General features: G+C 48.2%; 1 protein-coding gene across 7 annotated transcripts in view; it reads right to left on the bottom strand.

The window, feature by feature from the left end:
• The window catches only part of PBX1 (PBX homeobox 1), a 325769-nt gene that overhangs the window by 224260 nt on the left and 81855 nt on the right, over window positions 1-19654 (bottom strand). The window contains exon 1 of one of the 7 annotated variants that reach the window (XM_072814606.1): window positions 18928-19032. The exons of the other annotated variants lie outside the window; for them this stretch is intronic. Within the exon in view, the coding sequence (XP_072670707.1) occupies window positions 18928-18955 (28 nt within the window). The 5' untranslated portion in view covers window positions 18956-19032. Of the gene's footprint in view, window positions 1-18927; window positions 19033-19654 lie in introns of those variants that run through there. 7 annotated transcript variants of the gene reach the window in all.

Raw genomic sequence — 19654 nt, 5'->3', positions numbered from 1 at the left:
CCGGCAGAGTCAGAGTTATCACTCTGCCAATACTTATTTTTTCAGATTACAAACTTCTACAGGGCCAAGGCCTTCGCGCAAACAGTTGCACGTCTTAGCTCACTTCCATGGAAAGACAGAAGCTAAATACACACACCCACACACTAGATGAGCAAGATGAGGTCCATGAGCGAAAGGGACAGTCGTGAGGCCAAGCATTCGTGAAAATGGAGCAGCAGGCCGGAAAAAGCCTCCAGAGGCAGCGTCCATCTGGGTGGAGGGCAACGAAGCCTGTGAGGAATTACCTAGAGCTCCAGAACCATCCCAGGACAGATGGGAGCTCAGGCTCTGTCCTGAGGGTGTAGCCTGGTGCGAACAAGCAAATCCAGATTCAGACCCCAGTTCCACTCAAGAGAAACATGTGACGAAGACTGGTTGCAGAAAATCGCCAAATCTCAGCTTATTCACCTGAGAAAAGGAGGATCGACGCCTTCCTTTAAGGAGCTCTGCGGGGACGCCCAGGTGGCTCAGGCAGTTCAGCAACCAACTCCTGGTTTCGGGTCAGGTCACGAGCCCGGGGTTGTGGGATCCAGCCCCGCGTCGGGCTCTGCGCTCAACAGAGTCTGCTTCAGATTCTCTCTCCCTCCACCACTGCCTCTCCCCCTGCTCATGCTCTCCTGTGTGTCTCTAAAATAAGTAAATAAAATCTTTTTTTTTTTAAAAAAAAAGAGTTCTTTGAAGAAGATTCAGTGAGATAACCTAATAAAGGCCCTCGGCACATAATCAGGACTCATAAAAGGTAGTGGTTACTAATCTATGATTTATCGCTACTTTTTCAGGAGGAAGGGAGGATTTTAGTCTGAATCCGCCTCGATTTTAAAATCCAGGGACTTTCGGGAATCTTCTTTCTCGCCCCCATCCCTCAGCCTCTGTATTTATTTCAGCCCCTCTCCCAGGCATTATTAACTGATATTCTCTGAAGCCAGTCGAGGGACATTTCTATTATTGGAATAGCAATAACCCAAGCCCCACAGTTCTACTGAGCTTATCAAGCTGCAGAGTATCTGCTCCATCAACCAGAATCTGTTATCAGGCGTCTTCGAGCAGCTATCATCATTTCATTTTTCTTTCTCAGACTAATCTGAGAAACGAACACACTAGTACATTATAACAACATAAGCATTAGCTAAATACATCACGGAATCTTTGAAACCTTAGGCATATTTATATACAAAAGCATCAAATAAGAATAATGATAATAATGGACGTGAGCCCCCTTTTAGCATTCAGAGGGTGTCCACTGAATGCAGAAAGGAACAGAGCCGCCTCTCCTTCCACCCAGCCTTTGAAGCTATTGGGAGGAAGAGCTGAGCTGCCGCGTGGCAGCCAAGAAAGCCGCCAGAGGGAGCCACCATGGTAGACGTAGACCCCAAGAAGGTGGCCAACGGGGACCTCCTCTGAGGCCGAGGCATTCCCAGGACAGTGAACAGCACCCGCGAGCCATGCTCCAGAGCTCCCCAACACCATCCGGTTTGGTGCAACCACCCCCACCCTGTCCCTAGAGTTGCTCCAAACTGAGAATCCCGTACCTTACACTTCACTGCTGCTGAACGTCTTCGAGCCAGTACAATTTCCTACGTTATGAGTCCACCTTCCCAAGGCCAAACCCCAAGACCTAAAACCCCAGACACCCTTGCACCTGGATACAGGCAGATAAAATGGGTCTCCCACCAATCTGATGAAGCTTAGATTTGAGAGAGCAGCAGCTGAACTCAGAGGCCTGGGTCTTGGCAACCTCGGTGACGGGGCATGTGGATCGTTAGGGGCAGAAGTGACCAAACCACTGGCAGCAGGTCTGCACTGTCCTGGCTGGTGGAGGAGCCTCCATGGCACTGCTGGGCTCAGGGGACACGGGCCGTCGGGCCGTCCAGACATACTGTGAGCTGACCAGGGCCTCACGTGTTTTTTAACCTTCGTTTTTTTTAAACCCAAGATCTTAAGAAACTTTTTTATTCTGCTCAGAGGAGCCAGAGTATATTACTTTTAATGAGCTAAAAAGTCCAATGCAAGTGACCTCATCAATTCTTTCTGCCCAGTGAGACAACTGTCTCCTAAATAAACCACTCAACAGGATTCATTACAGGATTGATACTTCACTGAGGAAGGTGCCAGTCCTCCCCTTGCCTCACCTATCATGAAAGGTCTCTTTTCTGCGATCCTACAACACGGATTCCAAGTCTGTGCCATTGTGAAGCTCGAGCACAACGCAGAATGACTCCAGGACCTGTCCCTCGTGATGGGGGTTCAACCCAAGGCAGAAACCCTAATACACTGTGCTGGTTGAGATCATGACCAACGTTGGCACTGCAGCCACCTGCTACAAAACCAACGTGAACACGTGGCCGTGGAGGGACAGGCATTGCCTATTAGAGAAGACACAGAGCCTTAAAACAACCCATGGACAAGGTCCTCCAGCTGGTTAATGTCCGACCCTCGTGAGAAGGAAAAGACTTCATCATGTAAAATGAGGGGAATAGGGATCCCCCTGGGTGGCTCAGGGGATGAGCGTCTGCCTTCAGCCCAGGGTGTGATCCTGGGGTCCCGGGATCGAGTCCCACATCGGGCTCCCTGCATGGAGCCTGCTTTTCCCTCTGCCTGTGTCTCTGCCTCTCTCTCTGTGTCTCTCTAGAATAGATAAATAAAATCTTTAAAAAAAAAAAAAAAGGAAAGAAATGAGGGGCACTAGTGCTTTCTGAACTCCAGGATCTCAGCTCATCTTCTTCAGTGGAGGTATCTATGTCCTTCTCACTGACATACAGCCACCTCCCTTGGTTATGTGGATTAATATGAGTAATTCAATATATTCACCACACGCAAAGTGGCTGCCAGCTTCTGACTGACAAAAGCAAGCATTTTGCTCTTCCCAGATTTACCTGTCACAAACGGGGAGGCTGCTTGAAACTCCTTGACAAAATCATCAGGTACCACTCAGCAGGTGCTTGGATTCCTGCACGCAAGACCACCATCTCTAACTTTCTTCAACACTTGGCTTCTGGGAAGAGTAATTAACTTACACATCATCTGATTAGTCATAGTTGTACTATGAAAGGTGGCCTAGGGTTCACCCCAACTTACCTGGCAATTGATATTTTACTTAAGGCGCCAACACACTTCCCCATACTTTGCTAATGTAATTATTTGCATAGGACTATGATGGATAGGATATCATACCAAGAGCAATGCATTGAGGAGCGCTCAAAAAGTGTTTGATGATCTCATAAATGTTTTAATTGCAATGACAGACAGGTGCAATCATCTCATTAAATGTAAGTATCTTTGATATAACTTTACTTTTAAAGAACACACAGCGTGTCGGTGATAAGTATCTTCGCGTTCAGAGCCTAGACCAGGCAAGCTATGGGCCAGAGCCCGAAGCAGGTAATGTTGAACAGTGACATATTATTACACTAGATCATGTTGCATCCATGGGGAGAGGTCCCCCCCACTAAGACACCTTCTGCTCTGACCAAATCTCACAATACAAGACTTACTGGGGGAGGGGGGGGAAAGGCACAGTTTCCATTTTGCTTAAGTCATCCCTTTGGCCAACACATGTGCGCCGTGGCTTCTGGGAGACCCCTGAAAGGTAACAAAGCTGGGCAGGACGTATTTTCACAAGTCGTGCTCATGTTAGCACCAATGCGCTTCCATGGCACCACAGTCCATTTCAAAACACCTGTGTTTTAGAGATGTAGTTCTTCACAGGAACACAATCATTAAGATACGGGAGGGAGAGGGTTCTAGTCCAGGAGATAGAAAAACTCCGTTCTGATCAAAATCCTGCACATGAACCACTTTCTGGCAAAAGAGGATCAACCTGCACGCGTGTGCACAGGTATGTACAACGCAGAATGCTAAACCTTCACGTCGCCAGAAGGTAACGACCGGGGGAAAGAGCGTGATCATAATAACTGAGTGACTGAACTGCAGGAGAATTGTAGAAAGACCAGCACAGCTTGGGAACAACGGCATCCCACTGCCGGGAGGCTGTGCAAGACACCTTGATCCAGGGATGCTCCAAGTCCCCACTCCACCCTGGGTCTGCTGGGAGGGGGGTGGTGCAGGGATGAAGGGGGGGCTCCAGGCTTGCCAGAAGGGTCTCCTCAGGGTCCCGTCTGACCTTGCGCCATCATGCAGGACACCGGACCACCACAGCTGACTGTGGGAACTCATGACTGACTTGGTACAGGAGGCAGTGCAGAGGATGCTCGGGGTCTCCCAGGGCTTCACGGGATTCTGTGAGCACCCTATGCACTCTGCCCTAAAGCACGCGTCCTACAAGGCCTAATGTCTGGTCAGACTGACCATTCCAAAACCAGACCAAGGAGGTATTTAAATAAAGGGGTGGGAGGAGGTCTTTCTTCAAGTCTGAGAGGAATTGATTTAATAGGATTTAGAGAGAGTATTTAAGAAGAAACCATTCAGAAAATTGATGCGAGTTGGTGTTTTTTTTAGGTCTTCAGGCTTCCCCCCCGCCACACCTCCGCCTTTTAACTCTATAACCAACCTGTCCACTTCTGCTTGGAGATGCGAAATAAATAAAGAGCTGACACAACTTCTACCTTCCATCGCGGTCGTAATGCTTATGTGTACATTCGAGCCAAAAATAAAATCACAAAGATCAATATAAGAGACTGGCTTACGGTGGAATTGCCAGCGGTCGCTAGGCCGCACCTCAGAAACGGTCCCGGGCTCTCCCTACGGATGTGGAGAGCCTGGGGACCCGAAGCACGGGTACTGTGACCCCTGGTGCAGGTGGGGTGTCCTTCAGACACCTGGGAGAGAGGGAGCTCTGCTGGGCTCATGCACAGACGCTCAAAGCACACACTCCTTTCCTTCCTGCCCACTATGGATCCGGAGAATTAAAAGACAAGCGAATGGCAGCAGGGGTTCGGCTTATAAAGAATTCAGTCCAGGGACACCTGAGTGGCTCCTTCGGTGAAGCATCTGCCTTCAGCTCAGGTCATGATCCCAGGTCCTGGGATTGAGCCCCGCATCCGGCTCCCTGCTCAGCGGGGAGCCTGCTTCTCCTTCCCTCCCCGCTCGTGCATGCTCTCACTTGCTGTCAAGTAAATAAATAAAATCTTAAAAAAAAAAAAAAAAAAAGAAAAGAAGAAGAACAAGAATTCAGGCCGGTGAGGAAGAGGTGGTGGAGAAAACCAGATAAGAGATTTTCTGCTCTTCGCTACTTCCAACCTGTGTGTCCTTCAGCAAGGGAAACAGGTATGGCCACTAGCAGCGTGTCGGCCTCCAGACGCGCCCAGCTACTGCAGCGGGGTGAGGACCTGGTCGCCCTCCCTGGCAGAAGCACGGTAGGGATATTAATGGGGGCTCTTGGCTCCACAGGGAAGGCAGGAAATGCCTGTCCTCCATAGAATTTGTAGGAGAGGAGCTTATAAATCCTAGAAAGGGAATGAGGAGGATCAACAGTTGATGCATTATTGGTTTGGAGACATAGACCCCAATCTGTTATTATTGTTAGAAATAAAATACGACACTAAAAAAAAAAAAGAAAAATGTGTGTGTGTGTGTGTGTGTGTGTGTGTGTGTCTATATATGTCCTGTGCTTGGGTTTTCAAAGTTCGATGACCAGCAGATGCACTGAAGAGCTTCAGTCAAGGGTAAAGTGCACAAAAGCAGACCTGTTTTGTTAACCAAGAAAAGAAAGTGATGGGGGAAGCAGGCGTCACTGCAACCACCAAGTGTGACCTCTAGACAAAACCACTTCCTTCTGCGTTCGCCAACGCAGCTTATAGCTGACTTTGGTTTCGTCTAGGCGACACGGTGACGGACAAGGAGCAACAGGCTGACAGAAAGGAAATTTAGGTGGTGGCCGGAGTCCTTCCCTCCAGCCCGGGGAAGGCGGGGGCGGGTGGAGAGCCGCACGGTGGCCCGGATCTCTCGCCCATCGCTCACACCAGGCAGGTGTTTTGAGTCTTCTCAGCCCTGCCACATGGTCGGTGCAGCCGACAGGCCTCAGCTTCCTGGCAGCTGCTTTTCAAGCCCGGTGTGAGTTCCGCCAAGCTCCAGGCCCCAGCATGTCCCATGCAGGCAAGGTCCCCAAAGGCCTCCGTGCAAAGCCCAAACCAGTATTTCAGGCTTAGACAACATTCCCCTATATATTAAAGCCAGGTGCAATCCTTCCCCAGTTCGTGTAACACCTTTTCTCCCAGAACGATTTCACTCACTCAGAGAACCCTGTCCTTCTGGTCACGCACCCCAGGAACACGTGATGGGGCTCGCCCCCTGCTCCCTCTCCCCTGGGAAGTTGATTTCTGAGCTGGCATCTGGTCCCCCACCCCCACCCCCACCCAAACTCCTCCACCAGTCCAGGGCTTTGGTTACAAACAGCTTGAATGGACTCTGGCTTGCCTACCCAGGGAAGGAATTTATTGGACAGATACGTGGTGCCTCATGGAATCAACAGGAAGCCTGGAGAACCAAGCTCAGAACTCAAAAAAATAAAGTAAAATAAAATAATAAGCACAGGCAGCCGAGAACACAGGCAGAATGTTGTCACAGGAAGTCAGGAGCCGGGCAGGGCGCTGCTGGCTTGGGGCCTTGTCCCACCACCGCCGCACGCCACCCTCAATCCTGCGGTCGGTCCCCCCCGCCCCCGCCCCAATCATCCTCCTCTCTGCCTCTCTCCCTCCTACGCCCACCACAACCACCACCACCAATTCGAGACTGGGCACATATTTCCAGTCGGCCAGGTGCCAGGTGCTCATGCCCCCGCTGCTGGGGAGAGGGGAGAAGCGGGGATCGGCAGGAGCCTCCCCAGTGGCCAAGAGGACACTCTTCGCAGACTCATCTGCTTGCTTGGTACAACCTCAACTTCCCTTTACTCGCTCACTCAAAGGATGGCGGTCGCTCAACAAACAGCTTGGGAAGACACAGCACATGGTCACCACTCTCCCTAAATAAGGTGCTTTGGGGACACAAGGGAAGTCAGTCTAAGCCACCATTGTTCTCCAGGAACTCAGGCGAGACTACAACAGAGGGCTAGCTTCCCGAGGAGGAGGTAGCAGAGAAATGCATGTCCCGCTCTAGAAGCTTGGAAAGAAAGGATCTGTGGCTCTCCTGCCCGTGCCCCTCCCCAGGAATCAGGATGCGGGATCCCAAACCTTACTGCAACCCGACCTTCGCCACCCACCCCCCCTCTTCCAGGTGAGATGATGTGAACGCGTAAGCTTCAAGTCTGGGCACATTCTCAGGATGTGATTTCTAGAGCTTGAAACAACAGACTTCACTTCCAACTACTCGGGGAAAGGAAGACTTCCTCTCTGTGCCCAGGTCACGCCGTTCCTGAGTAGGAGTAAAGGGTGGTGACGGAAGCCACCCTTCGTAAGTGCCTCCTAGTCGCCAGGCGGTGGGCCGGGTGACGGACGGGCATGGCTCTGGTTAAGTCTTCCCATCATCTGGGTGATGGTTCTAGAAATCTAAGAGCCCACGATCGAGCCACATAACGACTGCACTGGGGCAAGTGACTCGAGCTCTTTGTTGCCCTTTCTTTGCTCTGCTATAGAACGAGCAGAAGAGCTTCTACTCCAGAGGGCCGCGGCGGGTCTTCGGATGGTTGATGTGTGTCAAGTGACGACGACACTCCGTGCTATGCAGGTGCTCGGTAAACACTGCCTATTATTTTTATTATAAGGCAGTCACTAAAATCCTCATTTTACCAACCAATAACCCGGCGTTGGGGAGGTCAAGTGGCCCGTCCAGAGTCCTAAAGCTGGCTCTTCCGTGTAGACGTGCAGCAGAACGGGAATGCCGCATTCACGTTTCACGTTGGACTCAAAAACCGGCCTTATTTCTACGACACCACGCTGCGCACACACTTCTACACCGTCAAACACGCAGGGCGAGGGAGCTGCTATCAGAGCAAACGCTGAAGTTCCGCTGCTTGTGATGCTGAGGAGCCAGCACAGCAATGATGTGTTTTAATAGGTCTCTGGTATTTTATCTCCAGTGATATCTGCACTTATTTTGGCCATTCTTACGCAAGAACTGAAATTCCCAGAAACCCCTGTGACCGCAGCAGAGAGAAAGCAGCTTTCAAGTGGTTGATCTACACACCGAGCTGACTCGGGCCTTAAGAACTGATGGCACTCGCCTTCCTGGTGTGTGGGCACAGGGTCACTTTCACGAGTGCACTAAATCTTGGCTGCGGGACTGGAGCGGGTTGTAAGGTGGATGCGGTTTTATTTTTTTCCCTTCCCCCCATTCTTCTTTTTGTTCTTCCCTCCCCCCCCCTTTCAATATTTGAGAAATAACCACAATTCTTGAACGCCATCGTGGTTACAAGAGAAAGGGGATCAACTTCTGAATTTTAGGTCTCCCCATCTGCCACCCACCTGCCAACCATCATCTGTCCAACTCCCCCCACCCCGCCCATGACAGTCCCCAAGAATCTGCCTGACATCGCAGCACAAATGCCCCCCAGCCCTGACGCTGAAGCCACAGGGAGGCGCGTCTTCAGAAGCTCCCCTCGCAGGAAGCCGTCCCCAAAGCCACCGGGATGATGAGATGGTGAGTCACCGAGTGGAAGAGGCACCAGGAGTCCGTTTCACTCTGAGGCTAGCTGTCCATCACCTCTCCTTCCCAAACAGCACGCAGGTTACACTGGCTTAAAGCAGAACGGTCGATAAAGCCACACAGATCACGGTGAGTAAATGAAAGGCAAGAAGACAGCAAATCTAACACAGGAAGGAAAAGGCGGGTTTCTTTCCTCGACCACCCTATCAAGGTAAAAGCCAGTCTCCTCTCCACTGGAGCAGACCAAGAGAAGGAACAATAGGTACACTGAGTCACCCAGCGGTGGACAGAATGGTGCGACGTAAACATACTTCAACATCCCACGTTCCATGGTTCAGGACCAACTGAGTTGTTATTAGCATCTTCTACGGCTTTCTTGTCTCGTTGATGACCTCATAAAACAGGGATCATGGGCTCTGCTGGAATTGTGAGATTATTGCTTTATTTCTGATATTGAAGTCAACCCTACCTCACGCAGTACAGAAGCATTCACTGTGATTTTGATTTTATGGCTTCGATTAATCCCAGTTTTAATACATCAGTGATAATACGAGGTTTGGTTTACCAATACTATTATTATTGTCTACTGTTGAGATGGAAGTCTCCCAATTACATGACAGACAGATGTCCCCACCTTCTGACTAGACACCAAGGCATGACACATTTCCTCCGTCCTAAAAATGTTTGACGAGGGCACGTAGAACTACCCAAATCCCCAAAGAAAAAAAAAAAAGTGCTCCACTCTGCTGCCCCTCGATTGTCACGCATTTCAGAAGCTTGACTCTTGAACTCAACTATTTTTCGTCATCTCTACATACGCTCTTGTTATTTTTCACTCCGTGGAAAACAGGACCAACACACTCCCCGTCATTTCGTTTTGCTTCTCAAGCAGCAGCTCACTTGCGTAGTGAGACTAGAATACGTTGTCTTAACATCATTGTGTTGGCCAAACACCCCCCCACCCCCATAGGAGATCTTTTTTTTTTTTTTTTTCATTTTTAACACAAGCTTGGTGTCAAACAAATAGCCCCAGTTCACCCATTCATAAACTCACATGTGGGTGGAACATGTTATCGTCTGTACCTGATAAGGGACACGTACGATATAACACGTTATTCGTAACATAGGAAAGCCAGTAGCAAAGCACGACAGCAGGCCATTTGCAGAACACCAGGGTACCAGCAGAAGTGGAAGCTACGAACCTCGCACGCAATTAGTCATACGACAAGAATTTCCCGAGCATTTTAGCATTTTACTGTCCTTTTACTTTCCATTTCACACTGAGCAGGGTTTTTTCCTTCATTTCCTCAGTGTCCATCACTCAATCTTACATTGACACAGCAAACCCTCCAGTGGCATCAAATGGCATGCCGTGTTGCGGCCAAATTCCAGACAGTTTTCTCATCATTTCTCTAAAATGAAGGCAAGAGACGTGTTGTGGTCCCATACAAATCTGAGAGCCTTCTTAGTCCTGAAAAAGCTAATGAAGGAGTGTTTTTTATAATTCAGTTTCAGGGTAAGGAAAACACTCGGTATCACTGGTTTACTGATCTGAATTAGCTCCGACGAGAGGGATTCTATCGTTTTTGAAAAATCTTCTAACTCTGCGGTGGTTTGGATGCATTAGAAGAGTACAGATTCTTTTTTTATTTTTTTATTTTTTATTTATTTTTTTTTAAATTTCTATTTATTTATGATAGTCACACAGAGAGAGAGAGAGAGAGGGAGAGACACAGGCAGAGGGAGAGGCAGGCTCCATGCACCAGGAGCCCGACGTGGGACTCGATCCCGGGTCTCCAGGATCGCGCCCTGGGCCAAAGGCAGGCGCCAAACCACTGTGCCACCCAGGGATCCCCAGATTCTTTTTTTTTTAAAAAAAGATTGTTTTTGCTTATTTATTCATGAGAGACACAGAGAGAGGCAGTGACACAGGTGGGGGGAGAGGCAGGCTCCCTGCAGGGAGCCCGATGCGGGACTGATCCTGGGACCCGGGGATCATGACCTGAGCCAAAGGCAGACGCTCAACCGCTGAGCCACCCCAAGAATACAGATCCTAACAGGCAAATACAACTCAGACAAAAATATCCAAGAGACATACGAAGCTCCTGCCCTTTCTGAATTACTATCTGCTTGAAAAAGATCATTAACTAGTCAACTATAACAGGTTTCATCAGGACATAAGGGCTTTTGCTGCTCCACTCCTCAGTCTGCAGATTTGCCTAAGCCCACCTGGCCACAGTTACTTAATTATTTATGTGTTAGACCAATCTGTATGGGACAGTTCTCCCTCTTCAGGAACTCTATCGATAGATCCCGAAAGTTACTCATTATATTAAACAGCCCACTTTCTGCTCAATTAATCAGATCATGAGAGATCTGATTTTAAGATTTTAATCTTAAAAATAAGATTATTTTTGACTCTCTAAAAAAGATCATTTCTAAAATATTTTAAGAATATGCCGTGTGTATTCCACTCTCTACCTGTAGTCACCGAAGGCTGACGTCTACCATCCACACCAGTCAAAGCGGCGTATACTATAATGGTGGATAGTAACACCGCCCTCCTGTTCCATATACCTACTGGCTGCAAAGGCAGCCACTGCCTCATTTGTCATCCTGAGTCCCCATCCAAGTCCTTATACTGTATGAGACTCTAACAATATGGCAGCAGTTTCGTGATAAAAGCAACCTACCGAGGCCGTGTAAAAGCCTCCTCAGTAAGGATTAGAGCAACTACATCACACAGTCGTAAACCGGTGTCTTATAACTCTAAAGCCCAATGCAAACAAGTAGACAAAACAAAAACAGATGATCGCCATCAAAGGAGGCAAACTGGAGCTCCAGACCAGCCAACACAAAAATGGGGTCAACTGCGAGAAGAAAATTCACTGATCATCACCCGAAACATTCATACTGTCTTGATCATCCCAATGGGACAACAACAAAAGTAGCTTATTCTCTGGGAGGTTAAAAGTGGTCCCAACATCCATGTGCCTCATCAATCCCATTTATTCAACACTGGACTTTTCCACTCTAGAAACCAGACCCCATAGGATGGTGCCCTGCAGAAGACACGTGTCCCTGAGGGATGTCAGAGATGGGGGCGGGGGGGAGGTAGGCTGACTTAATGAATAACTTCTTTTGGCTAATTTCCATAAAATCAGTTCTTGCCCTGGGTTATCCTGGCCAAGGCACCATCCCTGGCACAAGCGGACATGCTAGAGGCTCTGCTAACGGTTCGGTTAACTGCCATGGTTCTTCCATCGACTCACAACAACAAAGTCCCTCCTGAACAAGCCTTTATAATGCCCCCTAACTAATTATACCTAGAGAATTTTTGTGTGCAGGGTGCAGAGAAAGTAGGATGTTGATGGGCCACCTTCACGCCTCTACTCTCAGACCATTCTCTTCCCCATTTAGATCCCCAAGAAACTACAAACAGCACTGGAGAGAGTTTAAAGAAGGAAAGGATTTAAATTCCAGTATTTCTTGCTTTACTTGTCTGCATGTTTACAAACCCTTCTGGGTCCGTGCTGCTCCGATGGGCCCAGCAAGGCGAGGCTGTGGGTTATTAGCAAGTCTAAGTCAATGAAACCTGAGAACTCCTGGCTTACCCTGATGTCAACTCTAACCAAAATACAAAAGACTAGGCCTCTTTTCTGTCAATACAAGTGGCAATTCCCTGCACACACACTCACACACACACCTTACCTGTCCAATCCAAGGGAACGCTGGGCTATGTCAGGGAACCTGAATTTTCTTGTGATTCTAAGTTGCCAAACAATCTGACAAAGTTTTCTAGGTTGCCCCTATAGCTACATGCCTCCAATTCATTGTACTTAAAGAGTATCTGCCAAGATTTCTAGTTCCAACCAGTGATATCTTTGACTTCACTCCACTATTTGGAAAGGAAATCGTAGAAGTTTCTCCAGAATAAAGCTCCATTTTAACCTTGAGGGAAGGAGCAGCAGAATTTTTACCATTAAATAACCAACGTGGAATGACAAAATGCCAACGAAGGGCATCACTGCCCTACTGCCCTGCTTGTTGTCATGAAGAGCACAGGACGACAAACCAGGCAATGAACTCGAGGCCAAGAGAAAAAGAAGTCCCAAGCTGTTTAAAGCACCAAGCTGCGGGGCAAGGTTTGAGAAGCGTGGCCCTAAAGCCTGTGTACCTCTGCTCGCCCACCCCCCTCACCAGGCAGCACAGCCCTGCACCTGAATCCAGGGGAGCCAGGCCAAGGTGACCACCATGTCACGTCCTTCAAAACTGTTTTCGAAAATTTGTGTCTTAAACATCAAATCAGGGACGCCTGGGGGGCTCAGCAGTTGAACGTCCGCCTTTGGCCCAGAGCATGATCCCCGGATCCGGGATCAAGTCCCACATCGGGCTCCTTGCAGGGAGCCTGCTTCTCCCTCTGCCTATGTCTCTCTGTGTGTCTCTCATGAATAAATAAATAAAATCTTTAAAAAATATCAAATAATTTGACAAACACTTTTTTCAAAAAAAAAAAAAAATCCCAAGTGAGACCGGATAAGCAAACAATGGTATGTTCACACAACAGAGTACCCACTTTGCAGTAAAAAGGAAGAAACTCTTTATTGATTCAAGCAACAACATCTGAAAAATCTCAAGAAATTTATGAGGAGCAAAAACTAGGTACGAAAGGACAGCTGACCTTTCAACAACGTGAGGGTTAGGAGATTTGACCGTTCGCATCATGGAAAAGCCATGCATTCAGTTTTTTTTTTTTACTTTTAATTCCCATTTAGTTAACATACAGTATTATATTTAGTTTCAGGTGTGCAATAATATAGTGATTCAATAACTCTAGACATTACTCAGCGCTCTTGATGTACTCCTAATCCCCATCACCTATTTCACCCATTCCCCCACCCACCTCCCCTCTGGTAACCTTCTGCTTATTCTCTATAGTTAATCTGGTTTTATTAGCTTATCTCTTTTTTTCTTTGTTTGCTTGTTTTGTTTCTTTAATTCCACATATGAGTGAAATCATATGGTATGTGTCTTTCTCTAAATTAGCTCACTTAGCATTATATTCTCTAGATCCACCCATGTTGCTGCAAATGAGAAGATTCCATTCCTTTTATGGCTGAATGTCATTCCAGTGTGTGTGTGTGTGTGTGTGTGTGTGTGTGTGTGTACACACATTTTCTATATCTATTCATCTATCAATGGATACTTGGGCTACTTCCATAATCTGGCTATTTTAAATAACGCTACAATAAACATAGGGGTGCATATATTTTTTCAAATTAGTGTTCTGGTATGATTTGGGTAAGTACCCAGTAATGGGATTACCGGATCATATGGTAAAGTCTATTTTTTAATTTTTTGAGGAACCTCCGTACTGTTTTCCACAGTAGCTGTTTGCATTCCTACCAATAGGGAATGAGGGTTCCTTTTTCTCCACATCCTTGCCAACACTTGTTGTTTCTTGCGTTGTTGATTTTTGCCACTATTAACTTTTCTGACTCCTCTAAAACTCAACTACTAATAGCCGCCTACTGTTAAGCAGAAGCTCAACCAATAACATAAACAGTTGATCAACACCTAATTTGTATGCTCTATGTATTATATAGGCTGTAGTCTTACAATAAAGTAAGCTACAGAAAATTTTATGAAGAAAATTAGGCGGAAAATACATTTACAGCACTGACTGTATTTATAGAAAAAAAGGTCCTCAGAAACACGGACCCTCACACCCAAACCCAAGTAATTCAAAGATCAACTGTATATATAGTACATGATTCCATTAATATGAAGCGTAAGAACTGGCAAAAATTAATCTCTGATGATAAAAATTACAACAGTGGTTATCTGGGGTGGAGGCTGGCAGGGAACTGAAGTACAAAAGGCCAAAGTAAACTTTCTAGGATGATGAAAGAGTTCCATGTCCTAACTGGGTGTCGGTTACACGGGCAAATTCACTTGTCAAAATACATCCAAGCATATACTCAGGTTTTATGCATGTTACTGTATATAAATTTACTTCAATTTTTAAAATTCATCACCAATATCCTCCCCTCTTTGACTAAGTCTAGGAATTTTTGTGGTAAAGGGGGAGAAAAGGTGAAATTCTGAAAAGAGAAGACCTATACTAGGACCCCTGTCACTTTCTAGCTCAATCATCTTGAACAGGTGAGGTAACATCTCCACACACTTACCCATCTGTAAAATGGGAGAACTCTAGTGGTCGTCCAGACAAAACACCCCAATGATAAAATATCAGTAACTTAGAGAAAAATGCTGTAAGTCGTATAATGTCATGCATAAAAGAGATGAAGGAAATAAAAAGACTGGAGTGGGTGTGGGGAAAGGGAGAGAGAGCATCCACGGGGATTATTTTCACTTATGTGGTGATTTTCTCTTTCCACCATTTTATTTTATTTTTTTAAACAGGCTCCACACCCACTGTGGGGCTTGAACTCAGGACCCTGAGATCAAGAGTTGCATGCTCTACTGACTGAGACAGCCAGGGGCCCCTCTTTCCACCATTTGAAAACATGGATTTCTGTAGCCGATCAGAGCCCTTAACCCTGGAGTGCTCGTTTGGCCTCCACTTTCACACACACACACACACACACACACACACACACACAAGCTCTGTTCTCGCTCGCTCTAGTTGCTGTGCCTGCTTTTGCAAGGTGCCCAATCTGCATAAACCATGAGGATAAATCAATCAGGCAATGAGAAAAAGGCAACACACCGCAGCCAAGGCCAAGGTGCAAAAGCCCACACCACGCAGGGCAGGTCATCAGGTCCCACCGAGAGTCCCGCATGTCACCTTGCTTAACGTGGACCTGGTCGCAGGAAGTCACCCCCATTTGTGGCATCTCTCTGCCCACCTGCTCTTTTTGGGGCGCTGTCTGTGTGCTCCCCACGCCTCCCGCTTCCCCGGCTTCCCCTGCTCCGCCGTTCTCTCCCGCACTTTCTCTTTCTCTCTAGGCTGGGTTTAATTTGACACCTTGAGCTTTGGTAACGAGGTGGGGAGCAGAGCAGCCACAGTGGAATTCATTAGGCTCAACACTGCAGGGCCCGCTCTCTGTGCGTTAATGACATCGGAGGGTAGGGAAACGAGACAGCCACCACGCGAGATGAAATAAACATGAGGACTGTCAGCAGTGACAGCCGAAGCAAAGGGGACAAAATGAGCCAGGTAGAGACCTTTCCCCGTCCGCACAATGCAAACCGACAGCTTGCAGAGCCCCCCTCCCCGCAGCCACCCACCACCCCCCCCAACACCCAAAGCTGAAGAGTGAGTAAGAGGTGGGGGGAGGCGGAAGCCGGGATGGGAAAGAAGGAAAGAAAATACAATTAAATTATCATTGTTTTAACGTACAAATTTCATTTATCAGTTTAATGTTGGCGCAAACCAAATTCATCACCCTCCTTCAGAGAGGCTGGGGAGCGGGTCTGCGCTGTGCTATGCTTGGAGGGTTCTTTCCTCCCTCCTCCCGGCCTTAAGCTCTCTCAGCTGATTTTTTTTTTTTCCTGAACAGCATCATCCTACCCCCACCCCTCTTCAACCACTATAACTCTGTCTCTCCCTGTTGCTAAAGGCGGCACTGGAAGGAGGAAAAGAAGGGAGAAAGAAAGCAGAGGTGGTGATGAAGGAAGAGAGATGCTGCTCCTGCACACGTTTTGCTTTTAAAGGTGAGGGGTGGGGCGGTGGCAGGAGGGCGACAAAGAAAATTCAGGCAGCACGCACTGGACCACAGAACAGAGCTGCATGGGCCACATCGGACTGGGGAAAGCCCTTGAACGTGCCCACCGGGGAGAACAAGTGCCCTGTTCCCAGCTACCAGCTGTCAAGAGGGTCGAGTAGCAAGGAAGGGCTCAGAGTCTGCGATGGCCTTGTCTTCTGCACACGATGCATTAGGGATGCACTGGCTCTAATCAAGCCAAGTCAGGGCCTCTTCCTCCACTGGAAATAATCCTAGATGCCCAGGGGCAAAGAGAAAGCCTCCCTTCACTGCACTTGCCTAAGAGGAAGTTGGCTTCGAAGGGCGCAGACTCCATACAGTTGGCCCCAGTGCGAAGCCCAGGGCTGGTACCTGCAGTTGCTACATTTTCCCTGATGCCTTTGATCAGCAGATCTCCCAGCCAGAGCTCAGAACTGCTTCCATAGCCCTTCCCAGAAATCCTTCCCCTCTCCCTCAGCCATTGACGGGACGCATGTGAGCCGGAGCCCATACTTTGAGGCCAAATATCATGGTTTTCTTTGGCCGAGGACTTCTCAAGCAAGGTGTTTCAAAGAACCCCCAAAAGCCAGCAATGTTATTATGAGAAGGGAAAAGAAAACCATCATGAGCAGCATTAAAAGGGGACGCATGTGAAGGCCCAATCAATGACACCATCCATACTTAGAACAGACTCTTCAGGGGTCAGTCCGAGTTTCCTGGATGAACGTTTGCCCTACCAAACCCCTGGCAGGGGTGGGAGGTGGGCCAAAGAGCAAAGCTAGCTTGCCAATCTGCTACAGGGATGTGAAGGGTGTGGGAGGCCAGGTGTGAAGATCCACAAACCGAGCTGGTCATCTTGTAGGAAGCCATGGGATCGTGACTCCAAGTCACGATGAACTGATACCAGAAAACGACCTGTTTCACATACTGGGGGGAAAAATAAACCAAACTGATAGACCTAGGGTATCACAAAATAGAGGCCATGATAATTGTGTCAAACATGTCTCAGGTTCAAGGCCCAGAGACGCCCACCAAAGGTTCTGTCTACACTCAACACGGACCACATGTCGCAGGTTCAAGGCCCGAGACACCTACCAAAGGTTCTGTCTACACTCAACACAGACAAAAGCTTAGTTTCCTCCCCGCAAAGTAGTTCACACCTCCTTCCCTGGATGATGTGAAAAGACATGGGTTGGCACCTCGTACGAAGCATTACAATCCCTGAAGGAAAGCAGTCCGTTAATAAAAGTGCTGGAAAAATAAAAATAAATAAATAAATAAAAGTGCCAGAGAAGAGTGTTACCCTTAAGAGACTAATTTTGTTTTAAGCTAGAAAATATGATTATAGAACATTTTGTGAAGGGAAGGAGACACACACAGTCCATTTGTTCTGGAAGGCAGTGAGTGGAGTGGCTGAGAGCACGGTTCTGGGAGAGGACTGAACTACATCTGAAGGCCGGTGTTCACATGGGGAGTCCATCCTGAACACAAAGGTAACACCATGCAGACCAAAACTAGAGAAGCAGAGGGCGTAACGTACGTCAAGGACACCAAAGGCTGGGTAGTTAAACACAAAGCATGGTCACATCTGAACAAATGCCCCACCATTTTGTTCCTTGGCCGGATTCTAGTTTCAAGCTTGCCCTGTGGCTAGAGGCCCCAGCTCATGTGCATGTTTTCTTTACCCAACGTTGCCTTGTTCCATCTCAAAGGTAACCCCTACAGCAGCTACTTTCCCCCTCATAGTCCCTCACCTATCCTATCAAAGGCCTTCCCACCAAGAGAAGGGACCAATGGAACAAACTCACAAGTCCCATGTCATCTTGAGGGAGTACAGTGGAAAGAAGCGGGGGAAGGTCATCTTTAGAGAGTCATCAACAAGTTTGACCCCCTTCTCCACTATTTCCAAGTTTAGGGACCCTGAGCAAATTATTTAGCCTCTCTGGGCCTCAGTTTCCTCCTCTGTAAAATGGGGAGTATAACGCCAACCTCTGACCTACACACGACTTACACATGGTTAAGTGAAATGTGTCTACAACCGGGCCTGGCGTGTGGTAGACGCTTTCAGTGGGGGCCAGGCAGGCAACTAAAGAAGTGTCCAAAGAAGCGGCGGTGACGGTTCTGAAGTTCCCCAGCCTTGAAATACGAGAAAAATGAGCTCCATGAGCCAAATGAACCACACGCTTCACTACCAGAAATAACCTATAGCTTGATAACATCAGAGCAGAGTTGCAAGTCCCTTCCCCCACCGTTTAGCAGAGCAGCTCCTCAAACCATGGCCCCGGCAATAAGCCTTTCCTTGCTTTCCTTTCTTTGGCTACTCTCAACCTCCTGGCCTCCCCTGACCAACCTCTGCCACAGGAGCTCTGACAACCCTGGGGTGCTTGGAGAAAACACAAATGCTCAGCACACCCCCCACCCCAACCCAAGGGGGGCTGCACTGTTCCGGGATGGAGCCCAGGAGCCCAGGATCCCAGGCGTTGGTGGAATTTTGCAAAAGTTCCCCAGGTGATGTTAATGTGGAGCCAGAGCTGAAAACCACAGTGTGGCAAACATACTTCTTACTGAGAGGTTTATGCATGACATCAAAAACACATTTTTATTACCGTAATGACTCACGGGGCGGGAGTGTTGGCCCTCTCACCTAGAAAGGGGAGCTGCTCGGCCTCCATGGAAGATCACACCTGGGAGGGGCTTGGAGGTCCACTAGGTCGGTCACCCATTCCCTCTCCTTCTTCTCCTTCCTCTTTTCCCATCGTTCCCAGCGCTTCCTCCGCCACTGGCCTTGTTTCCAAATCTCTACTGCTAAACCTTATCAGTTTGAAATGTTCCATACAGCGCCTGGAGCTTTCAGACGAAAGGTGCCATGAAAATCTTAATAAACAAATAAATAATTCATATTAGGTATTGGTCTAGTCTCTGCACTACTGGATTCCAAACATTTCTTAGAAGCAGCCTCTTAGCCATAAAGTCAAACAAATAAAAGCCCTGAGACAGAAGCCCAGGGGCTGAAGTTGGGGTGAGGGCCCGGAGCCTCATGGGCTCACCCCACTGCCAGGAGGGCAGCCCTGGGCCGCCCTGTACCCCTCCTGGGGCCGCGTGGGGCAAGGACGGAAAACCACCGCAGCACAGGACGCAGGGCTGGGTTGCGGGCTTTGAGGCTGTCGACAGCCCCAAGAACAGTTTCATTACATTACACGTCCTCCTCCCCCACCACAATAACCAGAAAAAGAAGTCATTTGTTGTAAAACAAGAGCACCTCTGTGAAAATTGCATGTGTTGCAATTGGGTTGTGAGAAAAATACAGAAACATGGCACCGGTCAGACCGGCTCAATCCACTCAATCCTGAAATGGGATTTAGGTCCCCCAA

The sequence above is a fragment of the Canis lupus genome, chromosome 38, assembly GCF_048164855.1.
Source record: "Canis lupus baileyi chromosome 38, mCanLup2.hap1, whole genome shotgun sequence".
NCBI lineage: Eukaryota > Metazoa > Chordata > Mammalia > Carnivora > Canidae > Canis > Canis lupus.
This window is presented reverse-complemented; position numbering and strand designations above follow the sequence as displayed.